Source organism: Oncorhynchus nerka, linkage group LG28 (genome assembly GCF_034236695.1).
Source record: "Oncorhynchus nerka isolate Pitt River linkage group LG28, Oner_Uvic_2.0, whole genome shotgun sequence".
Taxonomy (NCBI): Eukaryota; Metazoa; Chordata; class Actinopteri; order Salmoniformes; family Salmonidae; genus Oncorhynchus; species Oncorhynchus nerka.
Genome location: NC_088423.1, coordinates 71,748,450 through 71,774,382, shown reverse-complemented (window position 1 = coordinate 71,774,382; position 25,933 = coordinate 71,748,450). Strand labels below are relative to the sequence as shown.

General features: G+C 45.2%; 1 protein-coding gene across 1 annotated transcript in view; it reads left to right on the top strand.

Annotated features, from left to right (window-relative positions):
• The window catches only part of LOC115112749 (zinc finger homeobox protein 3-like), a 194,628-nt gene extending 173,699 nt beyond the window's left edge, over positions 1-20,929 (top strand). The window contains 3 exon segments of the mRNA XM_065013077.1: positions 7,004-7,130; positions 7,507-13,068; positions 14,248-20,929. Of these exon segments, the coding sequence (XP_064869149.1) occupies positions 7,004-7,130; positions 7,507-13,068; positions 14,248-15,980 (7,422 nt within the window). The 3' untranslated portion in view covers positions 15,981-20,929.
• Positions 20,930-25,933: the final 5,004 nt, after the last annotated feature.

The window sequence follows — 25,933 nt, the reverse complement described above, 5'->3', positions numbered from 1 at the left end:
GGTGGATATAGATGGAATGGTACTCTACTGGTGGATATAGATGGAACGGTACTCTATTTTGTTCACATGTGTAGCAGACGAGCCTAATGAATTCGGAAATAGAAGACTTTTATTTCATGCCGACCGTGCATAAAGATGCACACACTCTCTCAACCTTCATTTTTATCCACCATGTGCTCTCTCTCTCTCTCTCTCCTGCATCCCCATCCTTCCATTACCCCTCCCTCCGTCTCTCGCTCCCTCTCTCTTCCTCTCTCTCCTCCCTTTCCTCTCTCCTTCTATGTCTCATTTTCTGTCTGTCTAAGATAGGGGTAATGAAAATAATTGTGCTTCATTAATTCTGAGTCTGGCTAGATGATAGCCATTTTGAACTATGCTTGCCAATTAGGCGGTCCAAATTAGAAGTGACCTTGGGATACTCTCTGGTCTTGCCTCTCGTCGTCTAATGAAGAGGTTGTCTAGAAACAGTCCACTTTGTAATGTAAATCGCTGCTGTGTTTTGTATTTGTGGTATTCTCCATGCTGGTTGCATTAATTTGCCACTCTCTGTTTGGAGGAGAGAGAGAAGGGAGAAGAAAACAGAAAGGAAGGAAAATGTCTGAACATTTTCCAGTGAATTTCTGATGAGACTAATCACACAGTGATGGACTAGAGAATGTTTACTGTTCCACTTAACCCCGGGGCCCTATGCAAACCCGCTGTTGCTTGAGGAGGACTCAGCCTTGTGTAGGACTAGAGTGGACCTGTTTGGAGCTGTGTGCCATGCTTTGTTCACAGACATGTCCTCATTGTCACTATTTGCTGGACACACTGCCAGTTGCAGACTGACAGAGAGTGTGTTCCTTTTAGAAGCACAGGCCAGACCAAAGGCTAAAATACACAAATATAGACAGAGGCATTTGATTATTTTATGTTTCAGATGACTAGGTGAATCCATTATGCCTTTATATATCACTCCTGGTGACTTAAGGTTAAATAAATGTTGATAAGATTTGACTGATTCTTTTTGAAGAATATGAATATCATGTTAGATAGTAAAGGTCAAAACAGCTATTTGAATGACATTATTCCTTTTCATTTTGTATAGCCTCGTTTGATGTTATCACCCACACATACACATTTAAGTAAAGAGGCAAAGCCAGGATGACCATTGTGGCGTGATAGGAGAGAAGAAGGGTGGTCCATTGCAGTAAAGAGAACCTGAAATGGTAGAGGATTAATAAAGGCACGGAGAGGGGTGGGGAGAGACTGTGGGGAGTAGGGAGAAGGGTGGGGAGAGACTGTGGGGACTAGGGAGAAGGGTGGGGAGAGACTGTGGGGAGTAGGGAGAAGGGTGGGGAGAGACTGTGGGGACTAGAGAGAAGGGTGGGGGGAGACTGTGGGGAGTAGGGAGAAGGGTGGGGAGAGACTGTGGGGAGTAGGGAGAAGGGTTGGGAGAGACTGTGGGGAGTAGGGAGAAGGGTGGGGAGAGACTGTGGGGAGTAGGGAGAAGGGTGGGGAGAGACTGTGGGGACTAGGGAGAAGGGTGGGGGAGACTGTGGGGAGTAGGGAGAAGGGTGGGGAGAGACTGTGGGGACTAGGGAGAAGGGTGGGGAGAGACTGTGGGGAGTAGGGAGAAGGGTGGGGAGAGACTGTGGGGAGTAGGGAGAAGGGTGGGGAGAGACTGTGGGGACTAGGGAGAAGGGTGGGGAGAGACTGTGGGGAGTAGGGAGAAGGGTGGGGAGAGACTGTGGGGACTAGGGAGAAGGGTGGGGACTAGGGAGAAGGGTGGGGAGAGACTGTGGGGAGTAGGGAGAAGGGTGGGGAGAGACTGTGGGGACTAGAGAGAAGGGTGGGGAGAGACTGTGGGGAGTAGGGAGAAGGGTGGGGAGAGACTGTGGGGATTAGGGAGAAGGGTGGGGAGAGACTGTGGGGAGTAGGGAGAAGGGTTGGGAGAGACTGTGGGGACTAGGGAGAAGGGTGGGGAGTAGGGAGAAGGGTGGGGAGAGACTGTGGGGACTAGGGAGAAGGGTGGGGAGAGACTGTGGGGACTAGGGAGAAGGGTGGGGAGAGACTGTGGGGAGTAGAGAGAAGGGTGGGGAGAGACTGGGGACTAGGGAGAAGGGTGGGGAGAGACTGTGGGGAGTAGGGAGAGGGTTGGGGAGAGACTGTGGGGAGTAGGGAGAAGGGTTGGGAGAGACTGTGGGGACTAGGGAGAAGGGTGGGGAGAGACTGTGGGGACTAGGGAGAAGGGTGGGGAGAGACTGTGGGGACTAGGGAGAAGGGTGGGGAGAGACTGTGGGGACTAGGGAGAAGGGTGGGGAGAGACTGTGGGGACTAGGGAGAAGGGTGGGGAGAGACTGTGGGGACTAGGGAGAAGGGTGGGGAGAGACTGTGGGGAGTAGGGAGAAGGGTGGGGAGAGACTGGGGACTAGGGAGAAGGGTGGGGAGAGACTGTGGGGGTAGGGAGAGGGTTGGGGAGAGACTGGGGAGTAGGGAGAGGGTTGGGGAGAGACTGTGGGGACTAGGGAGAAGGTGGGGAGAGACTGTGGGGACTAGGGAGAAGGGTGGGGAGAGACTGTGGGGACTAGGGAGAAGGGTGGGGAGAGACTGTGGGGACTAGGGAGAAGGGTTGGGAGAGACTGGGGACTAGGGAGAAGGGTTGGGAGGGACTGTGGGGACTAGGGAGAAGGGTGGGGAGAGACTGTGGGGACTAGGGAGAAGGGTGGGGAGGGACTGTGGGGACTAGGGAGAAGGGTGGAGTGGGTTGGGTTAGGTTGGGGTACTGTGAATTGAAATGCGGCGTGGGGAGTGAGGATTATTATTCTATTTGGGGAGTTAATTGAAGGAAGGTGACGCAGACAGTGCCTCAACTCCCGACCTCTTTCAATCTCAATTACCGATTATTGTTAAATAGGACCCGCTTAATGAGTGCATTTGATGAATTGTTGTATTTCTTTAAGGGGAAAGAGGGGCTATGAGGGGGAGATATGGGAGAGGAAGAGTGGTGGGGGGAGATAATACGGGGGGAGGTGGCTGTCATTCACCCATGATTGACTTCAACCTTTTGAGAGCAAAGAAAACCTGGCCGCTTCTCTGCACATTTTTAATCAATATTCATTGCTCCTTGAAATGTTCTAATTAAAATGGTAGAAACAAATTAAACCATTGTATAGTGGAAAATGCATAGCATTCCTCCTGAAACATCATTTTGTTGCATATTTGTTCATACATCTTTATTGAACCTGTTCATGTTTGGATTTATCCATAGTAGCTCTAATTTTGTATTCTTAATGCACCTGAAATAACTCTAACGTAATTGACATTAAACCACTATATTGTGACGTATGCGGGGTTGAAAGATGTAGAATATTTCCCCAAAATGATAGTGCTTATATTACCCAGAATGCCTCTTTTCTGTTCTGGTCCTTATTATTGGAATGGGAGAAACGGAGCGGTCTTCTGGTCAGACTCCGGAGACGGGCACATCGTGCACCACTCCCTAGCATTCTTCTCGCCAATGTCCAGTCTCTTGACAACAAGGTTGATGAAATCCGAGCAAGGGTAGCATTCCAGAGGGACATCAGAGACTGTAACGTTCTTTGCTTCACGGAAACATGGCTCACTGGAGAGACGCTATCGGAATCGGTGCAGCCAGCTGGTTTCTCCACGCATCGCACCGACAGAAACAAACATCTTTCTGGTAAGAAGAGGGGCGGGGGCGTATGCTTCATGGTTAACGTGACGTGGTGTGGCCACAACAACATACAGGAACTCAAGTCCTTCTGTTCACCTGATTTAGAATTCCTCACAATCAAATGTGGACCACATTATCTACCAAGGGAATTCTCTTTGATTATAATCACAGCCGTATATATTCCCCCCCAAGCAGACACATCGATGGCTCTGAACGAACTTTATTTGACTCTTTGCAAACTGGAATCCATATATCCGGAGGCTGCATTCATTGTAGCTGGGGATTTTAACAAGGCTAATCTGAAAACAAGACTCCCTAAATTTTATCAGCATATTGATTGCGCAACCAGGGCTGGAAAAACCTTGGATCATTGCTATTCTAACTTCCGCGACGCATATAAGGCCCTGCCCCGCTCTCCTTTCGGAAAAGCTGACCACGACTCCATTTTGTCGATCCCTGCCTACAGACAGAAACTAAAACAAGAAGCTCCCGCGCTGAGGTCTGTTCAACGCTGGTCCGACCAATCTGATTCCACACTCCAAGACTGCTTCCATCACGTGGACTGGGATATGTTTCGTATTGCGTCAGACAACAACATTGACGAATACGCTGATTCGGTGAGCGAGTTCATTAGAACGTGCGTTGAAGATGTCGTTCCCATAGCAACGATTAAAACATTCCCAAACCAGAAACCGTGGATTGATGGCAGCATTCGCGTGAAACTGAAAGCGCGAACCACTGCTTTTAATCAGGGTAAGGTGACCGGAAACATGGCCGAATACAAACAGTGTAACTATTCCCTCTGCAAGGCAATCAAACAAGCTAAGCGTCAGTATAGAGACAAAGTAGAATCTCAATTCAACGGCTCAGACACAAGAGGTATGTGGCAGGGTCTACAGTCAATCACGGATTACAAAAGGAAAACCAGCCCCGTCACGGACCAGGATGTCTTGCTCCCAGGCAGACTAAATAACTTTTTTGCCCGCTTTGAGGACAACACAGTGCCACTGACACGGCCCGCAACTAAAACATGCGGACTCTCTTTCACTGCAGCCGACGTGAGGAAAACATTTAAACGTGTCAACCCTCGCAAGGCTGCAGGCCCAGACGGCATCCCCAGCCGCGCCCTCAGAGCATGCGCAGACCAGCTGGCTGGTGTGTTTACGGACATATTCAATCAATCCCTATCCCAGTCTGTTGTTCCCACATGCTTCAAGAGGGCCACCATTGTTCCTGTTCCCAAGAAAGCTAAGGTAACTGAGCTAAACGACTACCGCCCCGTAGCACTCACTTCCGTCATCATGAAGTGCTTTGAGAGACTAGTCAAGGACCATTTCACCTCCACCCTACCTGACATCCTAGACCCACTCCAATTTGCTTACCGCCCAAATAGGTCCACAGACGATGCAATCTCAACCACACTGCACACTGCCCAAACCCATCTGGACAAGAGGAATACCTATGTGAGAATGCTGTTCATCGACTACAGCTCGGCATTTAACACCATAGTGCCCTCCAAGCTCGTCATCAAACTCGAGACCCTGGGTCTCGACCCCGCCCTGTGCAACTGGGTACTGGACTTCCTGACGGGCCGCCCCCAGGTGGTGAGGGTATGCAACAACATCTCCACCCCGCTGATCCTCAACACTGGGGCCCCACAAGGGTGCGTTCTGAGCCCTCTCATGTACTCCCTGTTCACCCACGACTGCGTGGCCACGCACACCTCCAACTCAATCATCAAGTTTGCGGACAACACAACAGTGGTAGGCTTGATTACCAACAACGACGAGACGGCCTACAGGGAGGAGGTGAGGGCCCTCGGAGTGTGGTGTCAACAAAACTAAGGAGATGATTGTGGACTTCAGGAAACAGCAGAGGGAACACCCCCCTATCCACATCGATGGAACAGTAGTGGAGAGGGTAGTAAGTTTTAAGTTCCTCGGCGTACACATCACAGACAAACTGAATTGGTCCACCCACACAGACAGCATCGTGAAGAAGGCGCAGCAGCGCCTCTTCAACCTCAGGAGGCTGAAGAAATTCGGCTTGTCACCAAAAGCACTCACAAACTTCTACAGATGCACAATCGAGAGCATCCTGTCGGGCTGTATCACCGCCTGGTACGGCAACTGCTCCGCCCACAACCGTAAGGCTCTCCAGAGGGTAGTGAGGTCTGCACAACGCATCACCGGGGGCAAACTACCTGCCCTCCAGGACACCTACACCACCCGATGTCACAGGAAGGCCATAAAGATCATCAAGGACAACAACCACCCGAGCCACTGCCTGTTCACCCCGCTATCATCCAGAAAGCGAGGTCAGTACAGGTGCATCAAAGCTGGGACCGAGAGACTGAAAAACAGGTTCTATCTCAAGGCCATCAGACTGTTAAACAGCCACCACTAACATTGAGTGGCTGCTGCCAACACACTGACTCAACTCCAGCCACTTTAATGATGGGAAATGATGTAAAATATATCACTAGCCACTTTAAACAATGCTACCTAATATAATGTTTACATACCCTACATTATTCATCTCATATGTATATGTATATACTGTACTCTATATCATCTACTGCATCTTTATGTAATACATGTATCGCTAGCCACTTTAACTATGCCACTTTGTTTACATACTCATCTCATATGTATATACTGCACTCAATACCATCTACTGTATCTTGCCCATGCCGCTCTGTACCATCACTCATTCATATATCTTTATGTACATATTCTTTATCCCCTTACACTTGTGTCTATAAGGTAGTAGTTTTGGAATTGTTAGCTAGATTACTTGTTGGTTATTACTGCATTGTCGGAACTAGAAGCACAAGCATTTCGCTACACTTGCATTAACATCTGCTAACCATGTGTATGTGACAAATAACATTTGATTTTATTTGATTTTATTTGGATGCGCTTTTTTCATGGAATAATTATTTAATTAGGTGGCCTAATAAGCTTTTCAGTTGGCCAAGGTAGGCTTTTCAGGCCGTCTCACTAATTGGCTGCAGCAGAACTTACCATTCGCATGACAAAACACCAGCAGTGATCAAAGTGCAAATTCCAGGGATGGCAAATAAAGTCAAAAGTAATGTGATTATTTGTGCATGTGTGTGTGAGTGCATGTGAGAGAGAAACCTTGTGCAAGGGTTTCCACGATTTTTTTAAGACGTCTATCAATTCCATCAGGAAAATATGTGTGAAGTTTTAGATGGAAAGAATATATAACAACACAATCTTTTTGTGAGCTTACAGAAACTCAGTTGTATAATAGGACCAGACAGTAACTAACATGGGACGTGTCTTGTGTTTGATTTTCCAGGTGACGGCATCAGAGGTTCTGCCAGAAAGCATGTTCATACCAGTACCAGGCCCAGATAGAGAGACACAAAGCAGTACCCCACAGGCCCCGGCTAACTCCAGCTCTGAAGATATCAAGAAACAAGCCGGTCAGTATAGCACCATGTTTTTACCTATGCTTTAATTGTCCCTCCTTTCATTTAAATGTGAAGGATAGCGATGGCAATGTTCTCATTACCCAGTCTCCCTTTGAAAAATGTAATGAAAATGCAGGGGATCATGCCAAGGCCATCATTGACAACAAAGGAAAAAGAATGATCCCTGCATCTGCAGGAGTCTGAATTAGTTATTACTTCTGTGTTTTGCAACTACCCCCTCCCTGGGGATTCTGAAATTATACATGCGTCAAGGACTCCTAAGTAGAGATAAGATGTCCTCTGTTGAAATTACATTTTCTTGCACAAAGACTCTGCTTATGTGGGAGCCTCTTTAATCCATTTTTTCTTTCGCTTTATTTATTGACAGAACCATCAGATGCTGAGCCTGAGAAAGGGGTCTCACTGCCTACAGAAATAACTGAAGCTCGCAAGTCACCTCTGGAGGATCAGCAGTCTGGAAGGGAAGACACAGGATTCCTGTGTTGGAAGAAAGGCTGTAACCAGGTCTTCAAGTCCTCTAACTCCCTCCAGGTGCACTTCAACGAGGTTCACAACAAAAGGCCTCAGCTGCCTGTCTCGGACCGGCATGTCTACAAGTACCGCTGCAACCAGTGCAGCCTGGCCTTCAAGACGGTGGAGAAACTGCAGCTGCACTCGCAGTACCACGTCATCAGAGCAGCCACCATGTGCTGCCTCTGTCAACGCAGCTTCAGGACCCTGCAGGCCTTGAAGAAACATTTGGAGACCAGCCACCTAGAGTTGAGTGAGGCTGACATCCAACAGCTCTACGGAGGCTTACTGATGAACGGAGACCTTATGGTCATGGGAGATCCATCACTTGGAGAGGACCACGGAGGACTGGGAGAAGATGACAAAGAGGGAGATGACAGTGACCAAGAGGAGAAGCAAAGCCCAACAGGCAGCGACTCTGGCTCATTGCTAGAAGATTTTGGATCGGAGCCCAAGCGTGCCCTGCCATTCAGGAAAGGTCCTAACTTTACTATGGAGAAGTTCCTGGACCCATCTCGTCCTTTCAAGTGCACGGTGTGCAAAGAGTCATTCACACAGAAGAACATCCTTCTGGTTCACTACAACTCTGTCTCACACCTGCACAAGGTCAAGCGGGCCCTACAGGAGTCCACCACTGGTCAACCAGAGCCCACCAGCAGCCCTGACAACAAACCATTCAAGTGCAACACTTGCAACGTGGCTTACAGCCAGAGCTCTACTCTAGAGATCCACATGCGCTCTGTCCTCCACCAGACCAAGGCCCGAGCAGCCAAGCTTGAAGCAGCAGGAGGAAACACCAGCTCCAGCAGTGGCTCTGGATTTAGTGGCGGTGGATCCTCCATCAGCACTTCAACTCCAAGCCCAAGCACAGCTTCTAACTCAACAACCAGCTCTAGCAACCACAGCTCTTCTGGGGCTCAGACTACACAGAGTATTCTTGGAGGCAACCACATGAGCCAGTCTCACAGCATTGAAAGCCTTGGGAACTCCTCGATGACTTGTCATCCGTCACCGTCTGAAAACCATGAATCAAAAAAGAAGAAATTTGCAGACATGCTCTCTGCAAGGGGACAGCAGCAGCAGCAGCAGCAGCTTCAACAGCAACAACAACAACAGCAGTTGGCTCAGGCCCAAGCCCAAGCCCAGGCCCAGCTCCAACAAGAGCTCCAGCAACAAGCTGCCCTCATCCAGTCCCAGCTCTTCAACCCAGCACTTCTGCAGCACTTTCCCATGACAACTGATGCTCTTCACTCACTGCAGCAACAGCAGCTGCTCTTCCCTTTCTACATCCCTGGAGCAGAATTCCAACTGAACCCAGAGATGAACCTCAACAGTTCTGCACTTGGCCTGTCAAGCTCCACTGCCAACTCTCTGTTGGAGGACCTGAAGAACTCTGCCCAGCAGGCTCAGGCTCAGAGCTGCCTGCAACAGCAGCTGATGCACCACCACCTTCAGCAGCAGCACCAACAACAGCAGGCCCAAGCCCATTCTCAGGCCCAGGGCCAGATGGCTTTGCTTCAGCAGAGTGCCAATCTCCTTCACCAGGCTGAGAAAAAGCAGAAGGCTGCTGCCGCCCACAATGAGAAGCAAGAGAGAGAAAGGGAAATACAAAGAGAAAAAGACCTAAGAGAGAAAAATGAGGAACATGTCACAAAAGACAGCTCTGACAACAAGTCAAACGAAAAAAAGGAGATGCAACAGACTGCAATGAACTCCAACCACGATCCTGGCTTTCCTCCACCAAGGATTGCATCAGATGCTCGTGGAAATGCCACTAAAGCTCTTCTGGAGAACTTTGGGTTTGAGCTAGTGATTCAATACAATGAAAACAAGCAGAAAGCTCAGAAGAAGCCAGCAGGGCCTGGACCAGCTGGAACAAGCACGCCTGGTGGGATCACGAGAGTGGTGGACCCCATCGAGGGATTGGAGAAGCTGGAATGTGAGGCCTGTGGAAAACTATTTTCCAACATACTGATTCTGAAGAGTCATCAGGAGCACATCCACCAGGCCTTCTTCCCATTCCGCTCCCTGGAGAGATTTGCCAAGGAATACAGAGAGCAGTATGACAAACTGTATCCACTCAGACCCCAGACACCAGAGGCTGCTCCAACTGCTCCTCCACCTCCTCCTCCTCCTCCTCCTCCACCTCCACCCCCTCCGCAGAGAGCCCCAACACCAAATATTCCTGTCTCTGCTCCATCCATCACACCCCCAACTGTGTCGACCCCACAGCCTCCTGTTCAAATGGCTCAAATGTCCATGCCAATGGATATGCCCCTCTTCTCACCACTCATGATGCAGTCAATGTCTCTACAGTCTATGCCATCTCAAATGCATTCCCAGATGTCATCTGTGGAGTCACAGTCACTGGCTAACGATCTGGCCCAGCTTTACCAACAGCAGCTTACACCAGCCATGCTACAGCAGCAGCAGAATAAGAGGCCCCGGACACGTATCACTGATGACCAGCTTAGGGTCCTTCGGCAGTACTTTGACATCAACAACTCCCCCAATGAGGAGCAGATTAAAGAGATGGCAGATAAGTCAGGGCTGCCCCAGAAAGTCATCAAACACTGGTTCCGCAACACCCTCTTCAAGGAGCGCCAGCGCAACAAAGACTCACCCTACAACTTCAACAACCCACCCATTACCACTCTGGAGGATACCAAAATTGACTCTAAACCCCCTTCCCCTGAGCCTCAAAGACAGGAGTGTTATGGGAGTAAAAGATCTTCAAGAACAAGGTTTACAGACTACCAATTGCGGGTGCTTCAGGACTTCTTTGATGCTAACGCCTACCCCAAAGATGATGAATTTGAACAGCTCTCCAACCTTCTGAGCCTCCCCACACGTGTCATTGTGGTGTGGTTCCAAAATGCTCGTCAGAAGGCACGCAAGAATTATGAAAACCAGGGGGATGGAAGTAAAGATGGTGAACGAAGAGAGCTGTCCAATGACCGTTACATTCGCACCACCAATCTGAACTACCAGTGCAAGAAATGCAGTCTGGTTTTCCAGCGTATATTTGACCTCATAAAGCACCAAAAGAAGCTGTGTTACAAAGATGAAGACGATGACGGGCAATACGACAGCCAAAACGAGGACTCTATGGATCTTTCTCATGAATACTACACCCCCTCTGGGTCCTCCTGTCACACCCCTATGCCTTCTTCCTCAAGCCTCTGCCCTCTCCCTCCCTCCACCTCAGCTTTCTCCCACCTCTCATCCTCTGAGAAGGAGGAAGCCTCACCAGCTAACACATCAAACTCTTATGATGAGAAGCCCAAACATTTGGCTGAAATGTCCTCAGATCCACGTGAGCACCAGACCACCATCAAACAGGAGACTGTGCATCAGCCCCAATCTGAGACTCAACATCAGAGAAGAGAAGCACGAGATGAGAAGCCACAAACAGCCCCAAAGACAAACAAGCATTCTTCTCCTTCCCTCTCTCAGCAGCAACGTGACTGTGGTCCCTCAGTCTCTCAGACAACCCAGGCTGAGAGAGCTTCTCAGAGCTCCCACATGGTCCCCAACCCTCACATGAGCTCTGCATCACAGCAACAGCTGGCACAGCAAATGATCCAATACCAGTGTGAGCAGTGCAAGCTTGGCTTCCCATCCTTTGAGCACTGGCAGGAGCACCAGCAACTCCACTTCCTCTCTGTGCAAAACCAATTCATCCACCCTCAGTTCTTGGACCGCCCAATGGATATGCCCTTCATGTTGTTCGATCCAAGCAATCCCCTGTTGGCCAGTCAACTCCTCTCTGGGGCCATGCCACAGATCCCAAGCAGCTCTGCCACCTCTCCATCAACACCCACCTCCACCATGAACTCCCTGAAGAGGAAGTTGGAGGAGAAAGCAGGCACTAGCCCAGGAGAGAATGACAGCACCAACAGTGGGGAGGAGCCACAAAGAGACAAGCGCCTCAGGACTACCATCACACCTGAGCAGCTGGAGATCCTCTACCAGAAATACCTGTTGGACTCAAACCCCACTCGTAAAATGCTTGACCACATCGCTCATGAGGTGGGACTGAAGAAGAGGGTAGTGCAAGTTTGGTTCCAAAATACCAGAGCCAGGGAAAGGAAGGGTCAGTTTCGGGCTGTAGGGCCTGCCCAAGCTCACCGGCGATGCCCTTTTTGTCGTGCTCTCTTCAAGGCGAAAACTGCACTAGAGGCGCATATCCGTTCCCGCCATTGGCATGAAGCCAAACGTGCTGGTTACAACCTAGCTCTCGCTGGCATGTTCACTGAGGAAGGGATGCAAATGAAGATGGATCCTCTGGATATCTCCAGCTATTCCCAGCTTGCACCTTCTAACAATGATGGACAATGCTCCTCTCTGTCACCAGTGAGCAAAAATATGGACTTATCTCCCAGGGCCCTTTTGAGCCCTTCATCCATTAAAGTTGAAGGAGGAATGGAGGACTTTGAGAGTCCATCTATGTCCTCTGTCAATCTTAGCTTTGACCAGAACAAACTTGATAATGACGACTGTTCTTCAGTAAATACGGCCATCACAGATACCACCACTGGTGATGAGGCCAATGCTGACAATGACAGTGCTGATCAAAAGCATGGTCAAAATAGTGGTGATTACCTGTCTAAGTCTGTGGGTACAGCCCCCTCTCTTGAAAATGACGACCAGATGTCATCAGGACTGGTGAGCCCTGCGACAAGCTATTATGCTAGAGACTATGAAAATGAGAATATAATCGACTACAGTGAGACCTCCAGTCTGGCTGATCCCTGCTCACCAAGCCCCGGAGCTTCCGGCAGCAGGAGCATCGACAGTGGAGACCGTCCTGGCCAAAAGCGCTTCCGAACTCAGATGACTAACCTCCAGCTGAAGCTACTCAAGTCCTGCTTCAATGACTACAGGACACCTACCATGCTGGAGTGTGAGGTACTTGGCAATGACATCGGACTTCCAAAAAGGGTGGTTCAGGTGTGGTTCCAGAATGCTCGCGCCAAGGAGAAAAAGGCTAAGCTCAGCATGGCTAAGCACTTCGGGATCAACCACACGTCCTACGAGGGGCCGAAGACGGAGTGCACTTTGTGCAGTGTCAAGTACAGTGCCCGCCTCTCTGTGCGAGATCACATCTTCTCTGCGCAACACATCACCAAGGTAAAGGACACCATTGGGAGCCAACTGGACAAGGAGAAGGAGTACTTTGACCCAGCCACTGTTCGCCAGCTGATGGCCCAGCAGGAGATGGATCGCATCAAGAAAGCCAATGAGGTCCTGGGACTGGCACAGCAGCAAGCCATGCAGCAGCAGGGGATCTTTGATAGCCCCGCCCTGCAGGCCCTGAACCTTCAGTCTGCCTATTCAAATCTGCAAGGGATGCCCCCTGGACTTCTGCCAGGTGTCGGAAGCACCTCCCTACCTGGCTTTAACTCATCAAACTCAGGTATTTCATCGCTTAGACGTCACAAAGATCACTGTTTCATCAGAATTGTCTTAAACCAATGAAGCCCTCTTGGATCAAATTTAATATTTTGTAATATCCACAATTGAAAAGAAGTGCTGTACTAGTCTGAGGGTCTCATTCAAGTAAAACAATTAACTAGGTATTAACTGGGAAAACTAGTAAGCACTTCTGGATTAAATAGGGCTCTGAATTTCTCCTACGTTTTCCAGTAGGCAACGTTTTGACCTTCTTCAGAATAAATACCCTTGTCATCAATCAATCTGTCATCTGGAAATATTCACATTGTACTACATACTCTACATGTAATACAATGTAACAGTGTGAAGGAACCTTCCGTTTTAATCTGGATTTGCCAGGCACCTGTAAGCATGTTATGTTTTACATCACGTTGTATTTCATAATGAGTCATGCATTCTAGTAAAAGTCCTTCATTCCGTTCATTTGACAGTGTTGGCCTGCGTTATTGGAGAGACGCTGCTACAACCAACAAATACAATATAAAATCAGAATGAACATCTCCAGACATCTGCTGTCAACTTCATGAGCTACTTGAACTGTTACCATTCAGTTAGAGAACATTAAACAAGTCCTCAAATGAATAATAATAGCTCACTTCCTTCTCAAACCTCTTTGACCTTGGGAACATTAGTAGTACTTGGCCTTATTATCATTTAAATTACATGTTTTGATTAAGATTTCCTAAGTTTGTTTAAAGGTCAGTGTCATACTTTATGTAAAGAAACCATTTGCACATGTTTGAAGTAGTAGACACGAGTCTGTATTATCTTAAGATGTAACTAAATCCTCAGTTTGTCTGTTGTTTTCTTTATTATTGCCCAGCTGCATCTTGATTGATTAACTCTAGTAAATATTGTGATTGAGACCTCTTCTTTATGGGCCTTCCTGGAAAGGCAGAGTTTCTGATTGGCTAACGTTGAGTCATCAAAAGCAATCTAAGGAATTACCTCTGGTGAAAAACATTTCTCTTCAAGAATGGCTCAGTTATTATTAATGCACTGAGCTCCAATAATTAGTGCGTACAGTAGCTCTCTAGAACACCTTACTTAGAAAAACACATACATGCATCTATGAATAACTAATGTCTTGAATCCCCCTCTAACTCTGAATTCTCCCATTTCTCTGTTTCAAATCCTCTAGCTTTAACTCCTCCCAAACCTCCAAACCTCCTGAACATGCCTGGCGCCAGTGTTCCTTCACCCAGCCTCCCTACGTCTGGATTACCCAACAAGCCTCCCTCCTCCTCCTCCTTGGCATCACCCAGCCCAGCACAGGCCAACACATCTGTCGCCCACTCCAGCCCTACTTCCACCTCCACCTCCACCACCACAACAACCCAGTCAGGCTCCCGCCCTGAACACCCCAAAGAGCGTAATGCTGAGAGGTCAAGAGAGAAGGAGAAGCCCCACCACAAGGAGAAGACAGAGAAGCCCTCAACGCCATCCTCCACTGGAGGCACCCCAGCCCCATCCACCTCTGCTGCCAGCGCCAAGAAAGAAAAACAAGATGCAGCTGTGCCTGCCAACTCCATGCCCACGCCGGGTATGGAGTATGTGGTAGACCCTGCCCAGCTCCAGGCCCTGCAGGCTGCCTTGGCATCAGACCCTACAGCTCTACTGACTAGTCAGTTCCTGCCCTACTTCATGCCTGGATTTTCCCCGTATTACGCCCCGCAGATACCTGGGACTCTCCAAGGCGGCTATCTGCAGCCAATGTACGGCATGGAAAGCATGTTCCCCTACAACCCAACATTGTCCCAAGCGCTGATGGGCCTGTCCCCAGGGTCCCTGCTTCAGCACTACCAGCAATATCAGCAGAGCCTGCAGGAGGCGCTACAGCAGCAGCAGCAGCAGCTTCAGCAGATCCAGCAACCCAAAGCAAGCCAAACTCCAGTACCCCCTCAACCTTCGGGGGACCGCAAAGAATCTGCCAAAGATCCAGCGAAAACAGAGGAGCAGAAAGGCAACCCCCACAGAGAGATCTCTTCCTCCTTCTCCTCTCACAATAACCTACCCTCCAAGCAGAACGAGATGGATGGCAAAGTTGCAGACCCCCTTCTAGACCAATACATCGTCCCCAAGGTGCAGTACAGGCTGGCGTGTCGCAAATGTCAAGCAGTCTTCAGCAAGGAAGAAGCGGCCGTCAATCACCTGAAGTCTATCTGCTTTTTCGGTCAGTCTGTGGCAAACTTGCAAGAGGTGTTGTTGCGTGTCCCCATTGGCGCAGGTGCAAGGATGGGCAGCCTCTACGACTGCCTGGCCTGCGACACCACGTTGGATGGGGACAAAGCGCTTAGTCAACACCTGGATTCGGCTTTGCACAAACACAGAACAATCAAGCGATCAGCCAGAAATGCCAAAGAGCACGCTACTAGTTTATTACCTCACTCTTCAGCCTGCTTCCCCGATCCTAACACCGCATCTACCTCGCAGTCTGCCACTCATCTCATCAGCACCCCCCCTCCCCCGCCAACGACATCAGCCACCATGCCGTCCTCCTCTGTCTCTTCATCCTTGTGCTCCTCCTCTGCCACCCCACTCAACACCACAGCTGCCGGCAAACCCTGGCCCCAGGCCCCTTTCTCCAGAGCTTTAGCTGGGAAGCCCAATGCCACTCCTTCTTCTACTTCTTCTTCTTTTCCTCCAGTATCCTCACCTTCAACGGTTACCTCAAGTTCATTGAGCACCTCAGGAGTTCAGACCTCGATACCAACAGACGTCTTTACCGACGAGTCTGACTCTGACAGCAGTCAGAAGTCAGCAGACAGGCTGGGCAGGACGGCAGAGGTGCCGCAACAGCCCGGCTGTCTCAAAGACAGTAGTAGTTGTAGTAGTAATCTTGCTAGTGTAGGAACGGACTCCATCAGATTGTAAAAGAGCTTTCGGTTATGGACAATATTTAAAAAACGCAAAAGACAAAAAAAAAACACAAATGGGAAAAACAAACAAAAAAGCAGCGATGTTAAAATACGTTTAAAAGTATACAAAACAATTTCAGAAAAAGATGTGTAAAGACTAACTGCAATTCCAAAGCTTGTAACCAAAAATTTAAATGTTAGTGGATTGTTTTCCCATATCAACATGCTGGTTTTCATTTCTTTCAACTGAAATATATACATTTATATGTATAAGAATAGAAAGATCACTGCAATTAAGTTTTGGGTAATGATGGAGGAATGCTGGACTGCCTCAAAGTTGTTAAATGGCCCAAGAACCCTTTTGACAAAGTCAACAAGCTGTCCCTTGTTTGTGTAATGATTTCCACTTAATAGCACAGTCACAAAAAGCCAGTATGTACTGTATGGGAGAATAGTCTAACAGTTTTCTGCTATCAAAGCATTCAAATACCAATGGCTTGCAAAAGTAAAAAGAATAATGTAATGTCTATTTTATTCTCAGGTCAACAGCTCACAGACGTTTTTCTGTTACAGAAATTCATTGTTTTACACCTTTCGTTCCAAACAGGAGAAACATTATTATTTTATTTTTTTCCAGAAATTGATTTTAATGACAGAAAGTTTTAAAATGAGTGAAAATATCATAAAGGCATAGCTTTCTGGGCATTTAAAAGGGTAGCTGATCTGCTGATTTTAAACATTTGAAATACTCTTAAAGGGGGAAATTTGCAATCTGGAGAGCATTGGAGACATGTTGATGGGGGATAAAAAAAGATTTCTTTGATTCAAAAACTTTCTGTATTTATGATAGATATGAACATTTTTGGTGTTAAGTAGATTGTTGCATTGGAAATGAATTTAAACAGTATGGTAGATTGAAAAAAAACTTTGTACATTTAGCTTTTGTATCGTCCAACTTTAAGGCGCTTCATTTGATGTTGTCTTGGTCATTCCGATAGACTAGATTATGGAGCAGTAACTTACCTGAACTTTATTTCTGTCTTCTTCTCGGCTTCTTGGCTAACGTTCACCCAACTGCCACTCTCCCACTAGGCAGGATCCTCTCTTTCAAAATGTTTTTTTCTCTCTGTTTTGGTTGGTATGGTTCTAACCAAAAAAGAAAAAAAGACCTGGGGTGAAATGTTAAACAATATTTAATTTTATTTCTGTTACCTTTGTGCACTTAACTCTGTCTGACTCATAATTCTCACTTTACTTGTTCCTCTCTCTCCTCACTTTGTTTTTCTTGTCCCCTGCATTTGTAGATATGAAGATAGTTACTCCTCCTCGTGCACTACGAAGCAGGCCTTTTGTTCTTCATGTAGTGTGGCTACAGTATTTTTTCGGCTTTATTTTCATTTAGACTTTACGTTGTTGTTGTCATAGATGAAGAAAATGAAAAAATAATAATAATAATAATTTCCACGCTTTAAAACAAAAAGAAAATCCAAAGACTAAACACTTTCACCATTGGTGCATAAAGATGAGAAAAGAGGCTTCTTTATACTTGAGAATTTGTTGCTGTTTTTAGAGGAAAGAAAACAAAGTTTTAAAATAAATGAGTACGCATCAGAGTTGCCGTTTTTGCTTCTTTGCAAGCAGACAGGTGGCTTTTTTACGTAAAATACCAAGAATACCAAAAACCAAAAAAGGAACCTTGTCCTTGCATTGTGGAGTAGCAGTGTTACAGAGCCATTGCAGTTGTAAGATAGAGGTTATAAGTCTTTGTTTGAACTTTTCTGTTACTCACAAAAAGTTTTTTTTTTTTTTAAAGAAAATGTATAAGGTCTGGTCTTCAAGGACATACGTTTTGCTGCTAATGTAGAATTTTGAAAAAAGAATACCTAGCTAGATGCATGCTCATTTTGCTTTTTGGCTAAGCTTTAACTAAAACAACAATAAACCATTTTCCTGCCTCTGCGACATCTTTTTTTCTTTTTCTTGCAAAAACGGAACTTTGAAGACTGTGAATATATGTTCCAAAGGACATTTTTGCTGATTTTCTTTTTGAACAGACCAATGTTTAAAGCCAATTATATATAACATTAGTAAAGAACAGTGCATTCCAAATATCACATCAACGTTTTTTTAGTTTATTTCTTAAGCAAGGACTGATTTAATTTTAATCATTTGAATTATTATTACATATTTTTCTCATTTCTAAGGTGACTGTAAGCTGTTGTGTAGTAAAGTTACATTCTGTTTGCTAAACAAAATTACCTGATCTGTCATTTTGTGTCTGGCATGGAAAGTTGATAAGAACCCCTCCTTCCAGTTAAGTTTGTTACTCACTTGATCAGGAAGTAATAGTGGTTACCAATACATGTATATGATACATCTGGTACTGATGCGTCTCCTAGGTTACATCATCATGCCTCTCAACTTACATTTCTCAGAAGGAAATAATGGCTGTTTTGATAAGTCTGGAGTGCTGGCCCAACTTTCTGGCACATCCAGTTGTGACTTGGCCCAGGTGTCTGCAGGGCTTTAAACCATTTTCACGCACGATGTTGATTACAGGTTTCTACGGGACGTCTTCATTCCAAAGCGTTATAAGTTTGGAAAAAGCAGGAGTTTTTTTGAAGATGTCCCTTGTGTTCAGATACTGCAGTTAAGAGGTATGTCATGCCTTCATGTCCAAAGAGGTCACTCGCTACATCTTATTGCAGTGGAAATGGATGTGCTTAATTATCCACACTCTCTCATAGATTAACAACTTTTATTTAATTCCTTTACACCAAAACCAAGGCATATTTAAATTTGTGAATAACTGGTTTTCGGCCACTAGTGTATAGCAAGTGTATTTGCCATAATTCATACAAAGCTGCAATCTAGGAAGTGTGTTAAAAGTGTTACGTCTTGCAGAGCAATGTGATTTGGTGTTAATACTTCCTTACGCATGCTGTTGAAATTGGGTTGATTTGGTCTGCAAGCTTGCCACTCCTCTAATCATGTTCTCTAGAATATTGTTCATATGATTCTTTTTGAGAATTCTAATGTTGTACAGTTTATTCTTGAATGCGTTTGCTTTATTTTGGTTTTCAGATGTCAGACATGTATTATTATTTTCTTATAACTATTTGTATGTTATTTTAGTTTCTGTATATTACTTTTCCTCATATAAATTAACACTAGCTTTAATTTCAATTGCTGAATTAAAAAAAAAAAACTTTATTCTATGACCTGGCCACTTTATGGTGTATTTGTTTGTCTTTTTTGACAAAGTGTAATCTTTGTTTTGGGCTCTTTCGTGGAAGACGGTCATGGTCTTCTTCACAACAGATTCAGCCAGCATGGACTGTGTGTGTGAGTTTGTATGTGTGCGTATGAGTGTGTTTCATAAGAGCCAGCATCAGTTTTGAGTTTTTATACATTTTATTTTATACTGTACCTTTATTTACGCACCAAAACGTACTGAACCGAAAGCTGGATTATGAATAAAATTGTGAAGTTTTAGAAAATTTGAATTTTAAAGGTAACAATAATCAAAAAGAGGAGAACGATGATACCGAAGCACTGAGCAGTTTTTATTTTGATTGAATATATGAATGTGGCCAAAGCTTTATGCAGTTAAAAACAAAAATAAAAATTACAATTTGTGCCCCAGATAAGTGTATATTTTATTGTGGCACAAAACAATAGATAACTGAGATTCTTTCACTCACATTGGAATACTTGATTTTCATGGACAATTACAAAGAAATAAAAAGACAAGGTTTTGCTGTAGAGGTCATCTTTTGCCCACTGTGAAAATGAACATGTATACAGATATAGATATATTTAAAACAAGACATCAACTTTTTTTGTTTGAAATGATAAAGAAGGAATGAAAAGAAGAAATGAACTCTGGGAAACTTTGGAGATCTTGCTGAGAGGACAGGGGAGGCTGTGGGCACACCAAAACTGGGCATGGGAGCCAAAGGCCGGCTCAAGGCGGCTTTAATATCACAACCATATTTGCTTACATCTCTGAGATGGGAATGGACTCTGGAACCAGTGGACATGTGACACAGAGAGGAAAGACATTAGATAAAGAAGCTGAACTATAGTGGCTCCAGCTGCTTCCTGGCTCTGTCTGTCTCTCTCTCTTCTCCAGCTCGGCCTCGGCTTCTGCTCTTTTACGGACATGTTTCCGCACTTCTGGACGGGATGGACAGAGATGCTCGCTTCATTTCTCCCGGTTCATGTTGTTGCTACCTGTTTCATTTCCTCCTGCTTGTCTCGCTGATGGACAAGTATAAGCTCTCCAGTCAGATGGCGGCTCGCCCCTCTCTCTGTTCATCACACCAACCAAAAAGAGAAATGAGCCAGAGAGAAAGGGGAAGGGTTTTCTAGGCTGTCATTCCTAAAGAGGCAGATACACACAAAAAAAGCGAATCAACCAAAATTAACAACCAAACTTACAAACAACCAAACAAAACTGTTTGCTCCAACTTCAAAGATGAACTGTTACTTGGAGCTCTCTCTGTTCCTTTTGTGACTCCTGGTGCCACAAAGTTTTTTTAAATGCATTTTCTTTTTCTTTTTGTTTCCTTGAATTATTCCTCCTCCGAGCCTCACAAGCATGGCTCCGTGGCTCCAGGCAGCCCACTGAGGGTAGAAAAAACAGCCTTGCAATGTACAAAAAAGAGCAAGTTAAACCAAAAATGTTGTTCTTGATGTCTTTTCTATACTGTAGTCTTGTTAGCTTTTTTGTTACTGTAATTATATGATGAAGATTTCCAAACTGTACCAAATTACATGGAAACTAACATACATACAACCACATGGAACTTCAGACTTTTAAAGAAACTTTTGTCACAAAAACCTTGTTGTCCTAGTTAAGTTGATTGTAGATGGTAATTGAATATACTCCTTTGAAAATATTTCATCAAGTATGTTTCTTGCTCATTGTGATACATTAAAAAAGGATGAGCATAAAATGCATGACTTGTGTGCCTCATCCTTGCGTGTTTTGTTTGAATTCGGTTGTATTGTATGAATGAAAAGTGCAGATGAGTGCAAAAGTTGAGTGTTTACATACAGAGAGAGAATGTTGAACAGTAAATAGCGGTTTGTACATTTAGCTCAAATCAGAAGGCCTTTCCTGCCATGACTGATTTGTATACATTGATACTATTATAGCTGCACTCTCTGTACCAACCATGAACATTTCATCCTTTATTCTTTCTTCTGTATTTACTGTGTAGAGTTGAAATACAGTAACCTTACACAGCCATAGCTTAGCAGTATTCTCCATAATATCTATTATTATCAAACCTTATCCTTCACATTTGTATCTTATTAAGGGTAATAATAATCTGAAAACATCATTCGCATCGTCATTATTTTAATTCATGCATAAAAAGTGTGATCTTGTCCGATCTCTTGAGAGTCTTCTAAATCTTCCATGCCCTGAGATGTGTCATCCTTCATATTTAGATCCCTGGTAGGGACGCTCTCTGGACATGATTAATTAAAACATATTAAGGAACGAATGCAGGATCTCACTTAATTAGAAGTGGCTGTTTGTGACTAATTCAAGTTGATTAAGGATGAGAAAAATTATACCTCCAAGTGAAGTATGTTATGAACATCAGTACTTTTTAATTCCTTTTGACTGATGTTGGAACTCAAGTGCATTGTGTATTAGTACTGGGCACTCATTTGAAAATTAAGTCATTGAGAAGCTTGGATTTCTAATTATTAGTGCTTGTGTGTGCTGTTTGCAGCTCTCAGCCTTGAGAATGTGCTACAAGTGTCTGTGTGTGTCATTGTTTTGCATGTGTTTGGATGACTATTGGAATGAGGATGTGAGAATGAAAGGCAAATGATCTTGTACCTGATCACACATGGCACAACGAGACCAGAGCCAGATCACACATGGCACAATGAGACCAGAGCTCGATCACACATGGCACAACGAGACCAGAGCCATGTATTTAGAGAGTTGGACCAATGAGGTTTCATCATTATGATGCATTTACATGACACTAGCTCATTCTATGGTAGCTATGTTAGCTCCCCATTAACATTACATTGGGAATATTTAAACCATAGAATAAGAATGATACATTTCATTAGTAATTTAGTATGATCTCTATGATTTAAACAATGCTATGTAATTGAATGTCTAGAATTAGAACAATATTCAACATTGTAAAGTTGTCCTAACTTTGTGACTCTGAAAGAGACCTTTCAGAGGGCTGCTGGGACAGGCTGTTCTATGATTTCTAATGAGCAACCTGGAGGCCAAGAGACGACTCACTCTGATCCAAGTAGATGTAGTAACTCCTGTAGCCAACCATAGGCCAGGAACCTGCTACCACATACAGTTGAAGTCGGAAGTTTACATACACTTAGGTTGGAGTCATTATGACACAAGGAATTTTTCCAACAATTGTTTACAGACTGATTATTTCATTTATAATTCACTGTATCACAATTCCAGTGGGTCAGAAGTTTAAATACACTAAGTTGACTGTGCCTTTATACAGCTTAGAAAATTCCAGAAAATGATGTCATGGCTTTAGAAGCTTCTGATAGGCTAATTGACATCATTTGAGTCAATTGGAGGTGTACCTGTGGATGTATTTCAAGGCCTACCTTCAAACTCAGTGCCTCTTTGCTTGACATCATGGAGAAATCAGAAGAAATCAGCCAAGACCTCAGAAAAACAATTGTAGACCGTCACAAGTCTGGTTCATCCTTGGGAGCAATTTCCAAACGCCTGAATGTACCACATTCATCTGTACAAACAATAGTACGCAAGTATAAGCACCATGGACCACACAGCCGCCAAACCGCTCAGGAAGGAGACGCGTTCTGTCTCCTAGAGATGAACGTACTTTGGTGCGAAAAGTGCAAATCAATCCCAGAACAACAGCAAAGGACCTTGTGAAGATGCTGGAGGAAACAGGTACAAAAGTATCTATATCCACAGTAAAAACGAGTCCTATATCGACATAACTTGAAAGGCCGCTCAGCAAGGAAGAAGCCACTGCTCCAAAGCCACCATTAAAAAGCTAGTCTACGGTTTGCAACTGCACATGGGGATAAAGATCTTACTTTTTGGAGAAATGTCCTCTGGTCTGATGAAACAAAAATAGAACTGTTTGGCCATCATGGCCATTGTTATGTTTGGAGGAAAAAGGGGGAGGCTTGCAAGCCAAAGAACAACATCCCAAACGTGAAGCACGGGAGTGGCAGCATCATGTTGTGGGGGTGCTTTGCTGCAGGAGGGACTGGTGCACTTCACAAAATAGATGCATCACGAGGAAGGAAAATGATGTGGATATATTGAAGCAACATCTCAAGACATCAGTCAGGAAATTAAAGCTTGGTCGCAAATGGGTCTTCCAAATGAACAATGGCCCCAAGCATACTTCCAAAGTTGTGACAAAATGGCTTAAGGACAACGAAGTCAAGGTATTGGAGAGGCCATCACAAAGCACTGACATCAATCCTATAGAAAATTTGTGGGCAGAACTAAAAAAGCATGTATGAACACGGAGGCCTACAAACCTGACTCAGTTACACCAGCTCTGTCAGGAGGAATGGGTCAAAATTCACCCAACTTATTGTGGGAAACTTGTGGAAGGCTACCTGAAACGTTTGACCCAAGTTAAACTATTTAAAGGCAATGCTACCAAATACTAATTGAGTGTATGTAAACTTCTGACCCACTTGGACTGTGATGAAAAAAAATTAAAGTTTAAATAAATAATTCTCTACTATTATTCTGACATTTCACATTCTTAAAATAAAGTGGTGCTCCTAACTGACCTAAGACAGGGAATTCTTACTAGGATTACATGTCAGGAATTGTGAAAAAGTGAAATGTATTTGGCTAAGGTGTATGTAAACTTCCGACTTCACCTGTATATCTCAACTGTACAGCATGACATCAGACTTATGAATGTAACATTGATTTAGTGTTAGAGTAGGTATCATATTCACAGTGTTATTATTTGTAGTTTTTGGCATGCAGTAGGCTCCAAGCTGTTCCCTTACTTTATGCACAGGAGTCACAGAGGTTAGTGGGCCATTACGATTCACCCTACAATATTAACAGGAAAGGGCCTTTTGCATCAGTAACACATTTCCAATGCATTCTTTGTATTTTTCTTGTCTTTGCAAGGTTTGCATGCACAAACGTGACATGGTTGTACCATATTGGTTTGATTGTAATGCTGGAGGACTTTATGAAACGAGATGCTTTTTGTGAGAAACCAAACTGAAATAACAAGGGAGGACCTTGATAGTGGGGCCCCCTCCTATCCAGCCCCAGTCAGGAACGGTGTGACACACGAGGGCATGCGCTCCCCTTTGGAAGTTTCCTTTAATAAAGGAGTACGCTGTTATTATTGCCTTGTGACCTTTAGTGAGCTCCAGTCTTAGAAGATTTGATTGAATTGCTGTCTGTTTTACTATAAATAGGGATGAAGAGGGTGGGCGGAGTCCTTGAGAGCCTTACTGAATTCTTGAAAGTTCCTTAAGGATTTTCATTGGAATATGATTTGAGTATTGAACTGAATATTATAAAAGAGAAGTGTGCTGTGAACGTGTGTGTTCATACCACATGCATGCTGAATTAACTACGGTGCATGATGGGGTTCTAGGAAAGCGGGTAAAGGGTTTCTGAGAAGCCCCAGAGAGAGAGAGTTGGAGGCAGGGGCCATCCTGTCTAGAGCAAGGAGCCTGATTCATCGGCCATGCTGAGCCAATTAACACGCAAGGGTACATCCCGAATGAATTAAAAGCACCTTAATCGGATCAGAGTGAAAAGCCAGGCCGCTTCCTCCCCAGCCCTGGACCAGATGGCACCCACACTCACATGTAGCATTGTAACAGCCCAAGTTGCAAGTGTGAAATTGGGTTAGCGCCTGAGTCTAACACTGGCCATGGGCAAGGTGAGCTCCCAATCTTACACTCCCCTGGCCTGGAGGAACAGGCCCCACGTTACAAAATGTAGGGGCCCAATAGTTAATTATCATGCCAACTGCTCCTCACATAGCCTGTCAGGCCACAGTGAGTAGAGGGGGTCTGTATGTAGGCCTCGATCTGAGTGACAGCTCCACAGGATCCTGTCTGCCGCTCCTCTCTCTCTCTACCCCTGTCTGCCCTGTACATATCCAGAAAAGGCCCCTGATGTATCAGAGCTCACTCCCACTCAGGCCCTACAGGCAGATTAGAGCTCTGCTGGATAGAATATCTGTCGCTCTGTATGACTGGATGGCTCTAGCTGGGTGGTGATGCCATGTAGAGGGTTGAGGCCTGGTCCCACTCATGTCTCTGTGGGGTTTCTTAAGCTCTTTAGGATCTGCTTTCAACATTTGCAGTGAATCAAGGGTACGAAGGTTAGACAACTGAAGCCAAAGTGACTACAAAAGGCATGGTTGTACATAGCATTTCTATGTAACCACGGACATTGTTTAAATGAAAAACATGGCTCTTAAATGGTTGTTTGGTTTGAAGTTGGCACAGGCCCTGGAGACCACAAAGGTAGAAAATGAGGAGCAGAAGATGGAAGGGAAATCACGCTACCAAACATTCCATCATGGCTTTTAATCCTATGCTGGGCTGTTCAGGGCATCCTGTTGCCAACCAACCCATCTGACTGTGGTGTTTCACCTCTGTCACATTAACACAAAGTCCTAAAGACTCCAAACCCATAATGAGATGCCATGAAACCACCATTTCCCCCAGGCGCGTGCACACACACACACACACACACACACACACGGTATTTAAAGTAATGCAGTGTAATGATTTGTTGAGAATTGGAACAAAGAGTTCTGGATCCTTTGCCAGGACTGTCACTGCTATCAAACCTTTTGAGGTTTTGGGAACATGTTACATTTGGAATTGTAGGTAAACTGTTCTGAACTGTATCAAAGGAACAAATTATAGTATGGCTAAGCAGGGCTGCTTTACACATGAGCAGGTTTC